General features: G+C 33.0%; 1 protein-coding gene across 1 annotated transcript; it reads left to right on the top strand.

Moving 5' to 3' along the window:
• Nucleotides 1-1,947: 1,947 nt before the first annotated feature.
• LOC119612521 (protein sly1 homolog) lies at nt 1,948-5,340 on the top strand. The gene is made up of 5 exons (XM_037968329.1): nt 1,948-2,154; nt 2,288-2,447; nt 2,518-3,206; nt 3,268-3,977; nt 4,879-5,340. The coding sequence occupies exons 1-5, from the start codon at nt 2,127-2,129 to the stop codon at nt 5,206-5,208; spliced, it is 1,917 nt and encodes a 638-aa protein (XP_037824257.1). The 5' UTR covers nt 1,948-2,126; the 3' UTR covers nt 5,209-5,340.
• The last annotated feature ends 8,854 nt before the right edge of the window (nt 5,341-14,194 follow it).

The following is a 14,194-nucleotide window of genomic DNA, read 5'->3' as shown; positions in this document are numbered from 1 at the left end:
GACAATCAAAATTTGCTAGCAACAGGTAAATAGTCTGTTCTGTTTTAAGAAAACCTTACAATTTTATTGCCAGACAATTGTCAGACAATAAATTTATCTGCCAACAAAAATTGTCAGTTCATACTCTTGTCAAATGGTTGTATGACAAAAGTGGCCTCATCTTCTTTTAGCTGCATATGTTCTTTTAATGCAACTTTTTGTCTATAAAAAACATTTATCTGACAATGGTTCCATTGTCAAGCTATATATACACGTTTGTCGAATCTTACAATGTTGGCAGATCTGGTAATGTACTGATATTGATTGTCTGTTCAGACGATTTTAAGAAAACCTTACAATTTCACTGCCCGACAATAAATTTATTTGCCAACAAAAATTGTCAGTTCACACTGTTGTCAGATTTTTATATGGCAAAAGTTGCAACATCCTATTTTAGCTGTATACTATGTTTTTGTTAATGCACCGTGTTGGCAATGGAAAACATTTATCTGACAATAGTTCCATTGTCAAGCTATGTATACACGGTTGTCAGATCTTACAACGTTGGCAGGTTTGGCATTATACTGATACTGAAAAATTGTTAGCAACAGGAAAATTGTCAGTTCAGACGGCTTTAAGAATATCTTAAAATTTCATTGCTAGACAATTGTCAGACAATAAATTTATCTGCCAATAAAAATGTCAGTACACACACTGCTGTCAGATTGTTAAATGGCAAAAGTTGCCGCATTAAAAGAACATATGCAGGTTCTTTTAATGCACCGTGTTGGCAATAGAAAACATTTATCTGACAATAGTTTCATTGTCAAGCAATGTATACAATGTTGGCAGATCTGGTAATGTTCTGACAAAGTAAAATTGTTAGCAACAGGAGTTTACACCGTTGTCAGATTGTTGTATGACAAAAGTTGCCACATCTTATTTTAGCTGTATATGTTCTTTTAATGCACCCTGTTCACACATCTGACACAACTGTCAGACAATTATCTGGCAATGTCAAAGTAATGTGTTTACACGAATCTTAGGTGTTTGACGATATTATTGTTTTACAATATACAGACAATGCTTTTTCTAACAACGTTGTAAGATAAAAATTTGCCAACGTTGTAAGATCTGACAACCGTATATATAGCTTCAGACGTATAAAATTTGCACATCTGATAATAAAAATTGTCAGACAACTATCTGGCAATGACTACGTAATGTGTTTACCCGATTGTTAGATGTCTGACAATATTATTGTTTTTCAATATTCTAACAATGTTGTAAGACAAAAATTGCCAACGATGTAAGATCTGATAACCGTATATATAGCTTCAGATGCATAAAATTCGTACATCTGACAATAAAATTTGTCAGACAGTTATCTGACAATGGCAACGTAATGTGTTTACACGATTGTTATACTGACAATGCATTTCTAACATTGTAAGACAAAAATTGGTTGTTAAAATTTTTTTACATGTATAAAATTCGCATATTTGACAATATACATTGTCAGACATTACTATGGCCATGGCAACCTAATGTGTTTACACGATTATTAGAAATCTGACAATATTATTGTTTTACAATATGCTTTTTCTAACAACATTGTAAGATCTGACAACCGTGTATACATAGGTTCAGGTGTTCACGTAAAGCACTTCGACTTATACATACGAACATATGGTTATTTACATATATAAATTCGATTTGAGTCGTTAATCTAATAAGAATCATTAAATTATTTTTATTTACGCTATTTTTCTAATATTTTCAATAATTATTGAAGAAAATTTTGTATTTTATTTTTTCATAATAAAAAAATCTTTTCATTTAAACTCATATCCATAATTTTCTAACGGTTTTTTCCTAAGACGACTAAACACATCATTCTTTTCTAAATAACCATCTGGCAGCACTTAATTTTCTATGCAATGACAGCCAACAGCTGTTTAGATTTTCGAACATGCATATGACGTGTACTTGACAGTTGGCAATAATTATTTTCTATAGAAAAACACCAAAAAATAATGTTTTCATTCCAGTAAATTAATTAAAATAATTTGATAAATTTGCAATAAAAAAACAAGTGTTTAATAACAATAGAAACGTTTGGAAAGTGGCAAAAGTAAATAAACAATATGCTGACGCTAAGAGAAAGGCAAATAAGTAAGAAAGAAAAGTGAAAATTTCCAAAGAAAGAAAAAAAAAAACAAGTGACAAATCAAATGTTGAAATAAAGAAATTTTTTTAAGTTTTACTATTTTCTTTAACATAATTAATGAGTATTTATTAATTTTAGATGCTATTAAGCAAATGCTTAATCTAAATGTTCAACAGCCTAAAGTTTTAGCCGCTGAACCTGTTTGGAAAATATTGATCTATGACCGGGTGGGTCAAGATATCATATCGCCCATTATATCGATAAAAGAGTTAAGGGAATTGGGTGTAACTTTGCATGTGTAAGTTTTCTTTTAACAAACCAAATGCGCAAAAAACTAAAACGTTTTAAAATGTTTCATAAATTTGTAGACAACTGCATTCAGATCGTGATTCTATACCCGATGTTCCTGCCATTTACTTTTGTATGCCTACCGATGAAAATTTGGATCGTATACAACAGGATTTTACCAATGGCCTTTATGACATCTATCACTTGAACTTCTTGGCTCCCATTTCGAGACAGAAAATAGAAGATTTAGCTGCTGCCGCTTTGCAGGCCGGTTGTGTGGCTAATATTCATCGGGTCTATGATCAGTATGTGAATTTTGTCAGTTTGGAAGATGATTTCTTTATATTGAAACATCAGAAAAGTGATCAATTGTCTTATTATTCCATAAATCGTGCCAATACGCGGGACGATGAAATGGAAGCTCTTATGGATTCTATAGTGGATTCCTTATTTGCTGTTTTCGTTACCCTGGGAAACGTACCTATTATACGTTGCCCCCGTAACACTGCAGCAGAAATGGTGGCACGCAAGTTGGAAAAGAAATTACGTGAAAATTTGTGGGATGCTCGTTCAAATCTATTCCATATGGATGCTACTCAAGCTGGTGGTGGGGTATTTAGTTTTCAACGTCCTGTTCTTTTACTGCTAGATCGTAATATGGATTTAGCTACTCCTTTACATCACACCTGGTCTTATCAGGCTTTAGTACATGATGTTTTAGATTTGGGTTTGAATCTGGTGTACGTAGAAGATGAATCACCAGCGGGAGGTAAGTCTCATAATTAAAATTATTAAAAAAATAAAATTCCTATTATCAATTCCTCTTTTAGGCACTCGCAAAAAACCCAAACCTTGTGATCTAGATCGCAATGATCGTTTCTGGAGCAATCATAAAGGCAGTCCTTTCCCCACAGTGGCCGAGGCTATACAGGAAGAATTAGAATCCTATCGTAATTCTGAGGACGAAATTAAACGTCTTAAAACTTCTATGGGTATTGATTGTGAAAATGAGGTGGCCTTTTCTATGGTCAATGATACCACAGCACGTCTAACTAATGCTGTCAACTCTTTGCCTCAACTCATGGAAAAGAAACGTTTAATTGATATGCATACAAAAATTGCCACTGCTATTTTGAATTGCATTAAACAGAGACGTTTAGATTCCTTCTTTGAGCTGGAAGAGAAAATCATGTCCAAACAGACTTTGGATAAACCTTTATTGGAACTTTTTAAAGATCCTGAATTTGGCACAGCCGAAGATAAATTAAGACTTTTCATTATATTCTATATTTGCTCACAAAATGTGCCCGATTTTGAAATCGAACGTCTAAAAGAGTCTCTACAAGAAGCTGGTTGTGATTTGTCTTGCTTGGCTTATATACAACGATGGAAGGGCATTATGAATCGTACGCCCAATATGCAACAGGCCACTCAATATGAGGGTGGCGGCACTAAGACTGTTTCGATGTTTTCGAAATTGGTATCGCAGGGCTCGTCGTTCGTCATGGAGGGTGTTAAGAATTTAGTGGTGAAAAAACATGTAAGTGTAAAATCGTGCTTTGAAACTTTTACTGAACTTTTACTGAAGTAGAACTGAACTAGAACTGAACTAGAACGGAACTAGAACTGAACTAGAACTGACTAGACTGAACTAGAACTGAACTAGAACTGAACTAGAACTGAACTAGAACTGAACTAGAACTGAACTAGAACTGAACTAGAACTGAACTAGAACTGAACTAGAACTGAACTAGAACTAGAACTGAACTAGAACTAGAACTGAACTAGAACTGAACTAGAACTGAACTAGAACTGAACTAGAACTGAACTAGAACTGAACTAGAACTGAACTAGAACTGAACTAGAACTGAACTAGAACTGAACTAGAACTGACTAGAACTGAACTAGAACTGAACTAGAACTGAACTAGAACTGAACTAGAACTGAACTAGAACTGAACTAGAACTGAACTAGAACTGAACTAGAACTGAACTAGAACTGAACTAGAACTGAACTAGAACTGAACTAGAACTGAACTAGAACTGAACTAGAACTGAACTAGAACTGAACTAGAACTGAACTAGAACTGAACTAGGACTGAACTAGAACTGAACTAGAACTGAACTAGAACTGAACTAGAACTGAACTAGAACTGAATTAGAACTGAACTAGAACTGAACTAGAACTGAACTAGAACTGAACTAGAAATGAACTAGAAATGAACTAGAACTGAACTAGAACTGAACTAGAACTGAACTAGAACTGAACTAGAACTGAACTAGAACTGAACTAGAAATGAACTAGAAATGAACTAGAACTGAACTAAAACGGAACTAGAATTGAACCAGAACTGAACTAGAAATATTCTTACCGATTTTGTTGTTTCTTTGGTGGCAAGCAATAAAAATGCTAATTTTATTTTGTTTGCGTTTATTTTTTAGAGTCTTCCTGTTACCAAAATTACTGAACAAGTCATGGAGTGCCGCAGTAATCCTGAAACCGATGATTATCTCTACTTAGATCCTAAACTCTTAAAAGGTGGAGATGTTATGCCTAAAAATCGTGCTCCCTTCCAGGATGCTGTGGTATTTGTGGTGGGCGGTGGCAATTATATTGAATATCAAAATTTAGTAGATTTTATACGTCAAAAACAAACTGCCAATGTTACGAAACGCATTGTCTATGGCTCTTCGACTCTAACAAATGCCAAACAATTCCTTAAAGAACTGTCGGCATTGGGTAAGGAAATACAAGGTCCTGTCTTAAGTTAGGATTCTGAATATTTAGCTAAAGGTTCACATTTCAAGTGCTGTTGAACAGTATAATATTTACGATAAAAAACACACACAGAGAGCATCGTCGTTGCAACGTAATGAAGATGTAATATTAACTCTACATAATAATTAAATTTGTTTTCTTGTTTACAATGAAATTAAATTGGCATGTCACCGTTAAAATTTGATTTAAGTTAACATATTTATGTTTTATGTGTAGATGTTAAGGCAAAATATATTAACTATTAATTTCTTTTTTAAATAAATAAAATTAAACGAAATTATTAAGAGGGAAATGAACATGTTGATTTTCAATTTATTGGGAGGGAAATTTTAATTTTATAAGGACTAGTGATTTAATAAGCAAATAATTTTACTTACATTGCAATAAACTGAAGCTACTGGAAAGACCTGCATTTGTTGGTCAAGACTGTTAACCTCCACAATGAATGTTGCTTTAAATGCTGCTAAATTTTAGACGATTTTATCTTGTCAATTTTAATTTTTTATATTAATTTGCCATTTGCTAAAGTTTATAGAACAATATAACCGCACTAGTTCCTGACCAAATATTTTGTATGACACGAGAATGCAAATTTTACAGTAATTTCTATATTTTATTCACAATATTTTTTAGTTATTATTTTTCAATTATTTTTTTAATTCATTTTAAGTAATTTTATTCTTTTAATTTCTTACTAACCGACAAAAACACAATCGTTTTTAAACAAAAAACTACAGTTTCTTTTTTAATATTGCTAAACATAGACAATGTTCCTATAAAAACGATTGATTACACATCACTTCGAATCAAAACAAAAATTACACATCACTAACTTTAACAAGGAGGGCGGCCATCTTAACGCAAATGAAATAATTTTTTTTACACGAAAAAACCTGCAAATTTCAAATTAAATTTTCTTGACAAATTTAATATTTTCGAAAAAACTAATTAGATACACAGCAAGAAAATGTTATTATTTGCAGATCTTTGTAACTTTTATAATTGACTAGCTTATTACCCGCTACTTTGTTAGCGAGGGTTTTTATAGAATGAGAAATATGTTGGCTCTTCATTTAGCAAGGAAAAAATAATATGTTTTACAAAGATTACAAATTTTTAAATATTGGTAATTCCCTAATTTGAAGAAATGATGATTGTATATGTGTACTCAATTTTAAGTACTTAAAAGTCAATTTTTATAGATTCTCATTTACTCCGGGCTCCATATGCTTAATTTCATGTTTTTAGGTTGAATTTTATAGAAAACTCAAAAAGTACCAATCGAAGGACGAAAAAGTGCCAAAGAGTTCACTTTTATAGATTCTCATTTACTCCGGGCTCTACATGCTTAATTTCATGTTTCTAGGTTAAATTTTATAGAAAACTCAAAAAGTACCAGTCGAAGTACGATAAAGTACCAAAAAGTCCCCTTTTATAGATTCTAATTTACTCCAGGCTCTACATGCTTAATTTTATGTTTCTAGGTTAAATTTTATAAAAAAAACTGAAAAAAGTACCAGTCGAAGAATGAAAAAGTACAAAAAGTCTCCTTTTATAGATTCTTATTTGCTCCGGGCTCTACATGCTTAATTTCATGTTTCTATGTTAAATTTTATAGAAAAATCAAAAAGTACCAATCGAAGAACAAAAAAGTACCAAAAAGGTCCTCTTTTATAGTTTCCAATTTACTCCGGGCTCTATATGCTTAATTTCATGTTTTTAGGTTGAATTTTATAGAAAAATCAAAAAGTACCAGTCGAAGAACGAAAAAGTACCAAAAAGTCCCCTTTTATATATTCTCATTAACTAAGGGCTCTACATGCTTAAATTCATGTTTCTAGGTTAAATTTTATAGAAAACTCAAAAAGTACCAGTCGAAAGACGAAAAAGTTCCCAAAAATTCCCCTTTTATAGATTCTCATTTACTCCGGGCTCTACATGCTTAATTTCATGTTTCTAGGTTAAATTTTAAAGAAAACTCAAAAAGTACCAGTCGAAAGACGAAAAAGTACCAAAAAGTCCCCTTTTATAGATTCTCATTTACTAAGGGCTCTCATTTACTAAGGGCTCTACATGCTTAATTTCATGTTTCTAGGTTAAATTTTATAGAAAACTCAAAAAGTACGACTCGAAGGACGAAAAAGTACCAAAAAGTCCCCTTTTATAGATTCTCATTTACTAAGGGCTCTACATGCTTAATTTCATGTTTCTAGGTTAAATTTTATAGAAAACTCAAAAAGTACCAGTCGAAGGACGAAAAAGTACCAAAAAGTCCCCTATTATAGATTGTCATTTACTCTGGGCTCTACATGCTTAATTTCATGTTTCTAGGTGAAATTTTATAGAAAACTCAAAAAGTACCAGTCGAAAGACGAAAAAGTTCCAAAAAGTCCCCTTTTATAGATTCTCATTTACTCCGGGCTCTACATGCTTAATTTCATGTTTCTAGGTTAAATTTTATAGAAAACTCAAAAAGTATCAGTCGAAAGACGAAAAATTACCAAAAAGTCCCCTTTTATAGATTCTCATTTACTCCGGGCTCTACATGCTTAATTTCATGTTTCTAGGTTAAATTTTATAGAAAACTCAAAAAGTACCAGTCGAAGGACGAAAAAGTACCAAAAAGTCCCCTATTATAGATTGTCATTTACTCTGGGCTCTACATGCTTAATTTCATGTTTCTAGGTTAAATTTTATAGAAAACTCAAAAAGTACCAGTCGAAAGACAAAAAAGTTCCAAAAAGTCCCCTTTTATAGATTCTTATTTACTCCGGGTTCTACATGCTTAATTTCATGTTTCTAGGTTAAATTTTATAGAAAACTCAAAAAGTACCAGTCGAAAGACGAAAAAGTACCAAATAGTCCCCTTTTATAGATTCTCATTTACTAAGGGCTCCACATGCTTAATTTCATGTTTCTAGGTTAAATTTTATAGAAAACTCAAAAAGTACCAGTCGAAAGACGAAAAAGTACCAAAAAGTCCCCTTTTATAGATTCTCATTTACTAAGGGCTCTACATGCTTAATTTTATGTTTCTAGGTTAAATTTTATAGAAAACTCAAAAAGTACCAGTCGAAAGACGAAAAAGTTCCAAAAGTCCCCTTTTATAGATTCTCATTTATTCCGGGCTCTACATGCTTAATTTCATGTTTCTAGGTTAAATTTTATAGAAAACTCAAAAAGTACCAGTCGAAAGACGAAAAAGTTCCAAAAAGTCCCCTTTTATAGATTCTCATTTACTCCGGGCTCTACATGCTTAATTTCATGTTTCTAGGTTAAATTTTATAGAAAACTCAAAAAGTATCAGTCGAAAGACGAAAAAGTACCAAAAAGTCCCCTTTTATAGATTCTCATTTACTAAGGCCTCCGCATGCTTAATTTCATGTTTCTAGGTTAAATTTTATAGAAAACTCAAAAAGTACCACTCGAAGGACGAAAAAGTACCAAAAAGTCCCCTTTTATAGATTCTCATTTACTAAGGGCTCTACATGCTTAATTTCATGTTTCTAGGTTAAATTTTATAGAAAACTCAAAAAGTACCAGTCGAAAGACGAAAAAGTTCCAAAAAGTCCCCTTTTATAGATTCTCATTTACTAAGGGCTCTACATGCTTAATTTCATGTTTCTAGGTTAAATTTTATAGAAAACTCAAAAAGTACCAGTCGAAAGACGAAAAAATACCAAATAGTCCCCTTTTATAGATTCTCATTTACTAAGGGCTCTACATGCTTAATTTTATGTTTCTAGGTTAAATTTTATAGAAAACTCAAAAAGTATCAGTCGAAAGACGAAAAAGTTCCAAAAAGTCCCCTTTTATAGATTCTCATTTACTACGGGCTCTACATGCTTAATTTCATTTTTCTAGGTTAAATTTTATAGAAAACTCAAAAAGTACCTTTTGTAGAACGAAAAAGTACCAAAAAGTCCCCTATTATAGATTCTCATTTACTCTGGGCTCTACATGCTTAAATTAATGTTTCTAGGTTAAATTTTATAGAAAACTCAAAACGTACCAGTCGAAAGACGAAAAAGTTCCAAAAAGTCCCCTTTTATAGATTCTCATTTACTCCGGGCTCTACATGCTTAATTTCATGTTTCTAGGTTAAATTTTATAGAAAACTCAAAAAGTATCAGTCGAAAGACGAAAAAGTTCCAAAAAGTCCCTTTTTATAGATTCTCATTTACTCCGGGCTCTACATGCTTAATTTCATGTTTCTAGGTTAAATTTTATAGAAAACTCAAAAAGTATCAGTCGAAAGACGAAAAAGTACCAAAAAGTCCCCTTTTATAGATTCTCATTTACTGAGACCTCCGCATGCTTAATTTCATGTTTCTAGGTTAAATTTTATAGAAAACTCAGAAAGTACCAGTCGAAAGACGAAAAAGTACCAAAAAGTCCCCTTTTATAGATTCTCATTTACTAAGGGCTCTACATGCTTAATTTCATGTTTCTAGGTTAAATTTTATAGAAAACTCAAAAAGTACCAGTCGAAAGACGAAAAAGTACCAAAAAGTCCCCTTTTATAGATTCTCATTTACTAAGGGCTCTACATGCTTAATTTCATGTTTCTAGGTTAAATTTTATAGAAAACTCAAAAAGTACCAGTCGAAAGACGAAAAAGTACCAAATAGTCCCCTTTTATAGATTCTCATTTACTAAGGGCTCTACATGCTTAATTTTATGTTTCTAGGTTAAATTTTATAGAAAACTCAAAATGTACCAGTCGAAGGACGAAAAAGTTCCAAAAAGTCCCCTTTTATAGATTCTCATTAACTAAGGCCTCCGCATGCTTAATTTCATGTTTCTAGGTTAAATTTTATAGAAAACTCAAAAAGTACCAGTCGAAGGACGAAAAAGTACCAAAAAGTCCCCTTTTATAGATTCTCATTTACTCCGGGCTCTACATGCTTAATTTCATGTTTCTAGGTTAAATTTTATAGAAAACTCAAAAAGTACCAGTCGAAGGACGAAAAAGTACCAAAAAGTCCCCTATTATAGATTGTCATTTACTCTGGGCTCTACATGCTTAATTTCATGTTTCTAGGTTAAATTTTATAGAAAACTCAAAAAGTACCAGTCGAAAGACGAAAAAGTACCAAAAAGTCCCATTTTATAGATTCTCATTTACTCCGAGCTCTACATGCTTAATTTCATGTTTCTAGGTTTAATTTTAAAGAAAACTCAAAAAAGTACCTGTGTAGAACGAAAAAGTAGCGAAAAGTCCCTTTATTATTAATTTCATGTTTCTATTTCAATATCATAGAAAACTCAAAAAGGACCAGTTGGAGAATGAAAAGTACCAAAAAATATCACTTGGTACCGGGGTTCCAAATAACACCCCATTAGGATATTTAGTGTTTCTAAATTTAAAAATTTTATCTAAATTGGATCATTGTGGTTGAATAAAATCAAATTTCCCGTTTTTACCCCTTTTGGTACTTTTTTCCTCCCCATTAACGAAATAAAAATTCTATTCCAAAAAGTTGCAACATCGTAGTGGGAGCCTGTTATTATGTATTCATATGTATAAGTTAATAAACCAAAAACAATGTTTTATGAAAAAAGTACCAAAAATAGGTACAATTTTAACCCCTTAAACGTCCGAATATCCAAAAAGTACTAAATTCATATTTTTATTTTTTCGTTAAGTTATGAAGGAGTCAAAAATATTTTTTGAATGTGCACTGGTTTAAAAGATACATGGGGTGCGAAAAAAGTACCAAAATACAGTTTTTACCCGTTTATTCCCTAAAGGGGCCGAATTTTAAAAAAGTACCAGACACCTGTCCGTTTATTTTTTAAATGAACGGCGATAAGCTTTAAACTGTTTTTGTATCTTTTCTAGTTTAGGAGATATAAGGTTACCGAATTTACCCGTTTTTACCCTTTTTTACCCCCTAAACATTCGAATTTCCAAAAATCCCGTCTTAGTGGATCTATTTGGCGGGGAGACCAACCTCTGTCCAAATTTCAGCTCTTTAGCTTCAACCGTTTAGGCTTGTGCGATGATGAATCAGTCAGTGAATCAGTCAGTCAGTCAGTCAGTCAGTCAGTCAGTCAGTAACGTTTTTTAGAATTTTATTATATAGTAGATTAACAACTTTTTACCACGAAATTATACAACGGCAAGACGCGTGTACGTTTTTACTACCGGCACCGAGGGCCGAAGAAATGAGAAGAAACACTAATAGGATAGTCAAAACATGGTTGCATTTAGCGACCCAGTCCTAGGAGATGGGGAAAGTTAGTTTTTATTTATTGAGGAATGATGATTAAAAGGAAGATCTCCAAAAAGGAATTTCCAACATTTCTATTTCAATTCTAGTTCGTTCTAGTTCTAGTTCAGTTTCGAGTTCCAGTCAGTTCAGTTCTTAGTCCAGTTCTAGTCAGTTTAGTCAGTTCTAGTTCAGTTCTAGTTCAGTTCTAGTTCAGTTCTAGTTCAGTTCTAGTTCAGTTCTAGTTCAGTTCTAGTTCAGTTCTAGTTCAGTTCTAGTTCAGTTCTAGTTCAGTTCTAGTTCAGTTCTAGTTCAGTTCTAGTTCAGTTCTAGTCAGTTCTAGTTCAGTTCTAGTTCAGTTCTAGTTCAGTTCTAGTTCAGTTCTAGTTTAGTTCTAGTTCAGTTCTAGTTCAGTTCTAGTTCAGTTCTAGTTCAGTTCTAGTTCAGTTCTAGTTTAGTTCTAGTTCAGTTCTAGTTCAGTTCTAGTTCAGTTCTAGTTCAGTTCTAGTTCAGTTCTAGTTCAGTTCAGTTCTAGTTCAGTTCTAGTTCAGTTCAGTTCTAGTTCAGTTCTAGTTCAGTTCTAGTTCAGTTCTAGTTCAGTTCTAGTTCAGTTCTAGTTCAGTTCAGTTCAGTTCAGTTCTAGTTCAGTTCTAGTTCAGTTCTAGTTCTAGTTCAGTTCTAGTTCAGTTCTAGTTCAGTTCTAGTTCAGTTCTAGTTCAGTTCTAGTTCAGTTCTAGTTCAGTTCTAGTTCAGTTCTAGTTCAGTTCTAGTTCAGTTCTAGTTCAGTTCTAGTTCAGTTCTAGTTCAGTTCTAGTTCAGTTCTAGTTCAGTTCTAGTTCAGTTCTAGTTCAGTTCTAGTTCAGTTCTAGTTCAGTTCTAGTTCAGTTCTAGTTCAGTTCTAGTTCAGTTCTAGTTCAGTTCTAGTTCAGTTCTAGTTCAGTTCTAGTTCAGTTCTAGTTCAGTTCTAGTTCAGTTCTAGTTCAGTTCTAGTTCAGTTCTAGTTCAATTCTAGTTCAGTTCTAGTTCACTTCTAGTTCAGTTCTAGTTCAGTTCTAGTTCAGTTCTAGTTCAGTTCTAGTTCAGTTCTAGTTCAGTTCTAGTTCAGTTCTAGTTCAGTTCTAGTTCAGTTCTAGTTCAGTTCTGGTTCAGTTCTAGTTCAGTTCTAGTTCAGTTCTAGTTCAGTTCTAGTTCAGTTCTAGTTCAGTTCTAGTTCAGTTCTAGTTCAGTTCTAGTTCAGTTCTAGTTCAGTTCTAGTTCAGTTCTAGTTCAGTTCTAGTTCAGTTCTAGTTCAGTTCTAGTTCAGTTCTAGTTCAGTTCTAGTTCAGTTCTAGTTTAGTTCTAGTTCAGTTCTAGTTCAGTTCTAGTTCAGTTCTAGTTCAGTTCTAGTTCAGTTCTAGTTTAGTTCTAGTTCAGTTCTAGTTCAGTTCTAGTTCAGTTCTAGTTCAGTTCTAGTTCAGTTCTAGTTCAGTTCTAGTTCAGTTCAGTTCTAGTTCAGTTCTAGTTCAGTTCTAGTTCAGTTCTAGTTCAGTTCTAGTTCAGTTCAGTTCAGTTCAGTTCAGTTCTAGTTCAGTTCAGTTCTAGTTCAGTTCTAGTTCAGTTCTAGTTCAGTTCTAGTTCAGTTCTAGTTCTAGTTCAGTTCTAGTTCAGTTCTAGTTCAGTTCTAGTTCAGTTCTAGTTCAGTTCTAGTTCAGTTCTAGTTCAGTTCTAGTTCAGTTCTAGTTCAGTTCTAGTTCAGTTCTAGTTCAGTTCTAGTTCAGTTCTAGTTCAGTTCTAGTTCAGTTCTAGTTCAGTTCTAGTTCAGTTCTAGTTCAGTTCTAGTTCAATTCTAGTTCAATTCTAGTTCAGTTCTAGTTCACTTCTAGTTCAGTTCTAGTTCAGTTCTAGTTCAGTTCTAGTTCAGTTCTAGTTCAGTTCTAGTTCAGTTCTAGTTCAGTTCTAGTTCAGTTCTAGTTCAGTTCTAGTTCAGTTCTAGTTCAGTTCTGGTTCAGTTCTAGTTCAGTTCTAGTTCAGTTCTAGTTCAGTTCTAGTTCAGTTCTAGTTCAGTTCTAGTTCAGTTCTAGTTCAGTTCTAGTTCAGTTCTAGTTCAGTTCTAGTTCAGTTCTAGTTCAGTTCTAGTTCAGTTCTAGTTCAGTTCTAGTTCAGTTCTAGTTCAGTTCTAGTTCAGTTCTAGTTCAGTTCTAGTTCAATTCTAGTTCAGTTCTAGTTCACTTCTAGTTCAGTTCTAGTTCAGTTCTAGTTCAGTTCTAGTTCAGTTCTAGTTCAGTTCTAGTTCAATTCTAGTTCAATTCTAGTTCAGTTCTAGTTCAGTTCTAGTTCAGTTCTAGTTCAGTTCTGGTTCAGTTCTAGTTCAGTTCTAGTTCAGTTCTAGTTCAGTTCTAGTTCAGTTCTAGTTCAGTTCTAGTTCAGTTCTAGTTCAGTTCTAGTTCAGTTCTAGTTCAGTTCTAGTTCAGTTCTAGTTCAGTTCTAGTTCAGTTCTAGTTCAGTTTTAGTTCAGTTCTAGTTCAGTTCTAGTTCAGTTCTAGTTCAGTTCTAGTTCAGTTCTAGTTCAGTTCTAGTTCAGTTCTAGTTCAGTTCTAGTTCAGTTCTAGTTCAGTTCTAGTTCAGTTCTAGTTCAGTTCTAGTTCAGTTCTAGTTCAGTTCTAGTTCAGTTCTAGTTCAGTTCTAGTTCAGTTCTAGTTCAGTTCTAGTTCAGTTCTAGTTCAGTAGTTCAGTTCTAGTTCAGTTCTAGTCAGTTTAGTCAGTTGCTAGCTGTCAGCTCTAGTTC

This window comes from Lucilia sericata, unplaced genomic scaffold (assembly GCF_015586225.1).
Source record: "Lucilia sericata isolate MDLA Ls3-8-SP2 unplaced genomic scaffold, ASM1558622v1 Contig001724F_arrow, whole genome shotgun sequence".
Taxonomy (NCBI): Eukaryota; Metazoa; Arthropoda; class Insecta; order Diptera; family Calliphoridae; genus Lucilia; species Lucilia sericata.
Note: the sequence above shows the minus strand (reverse complement) of the source record. Positions and strands in the feature narration are given on the sequence as shown.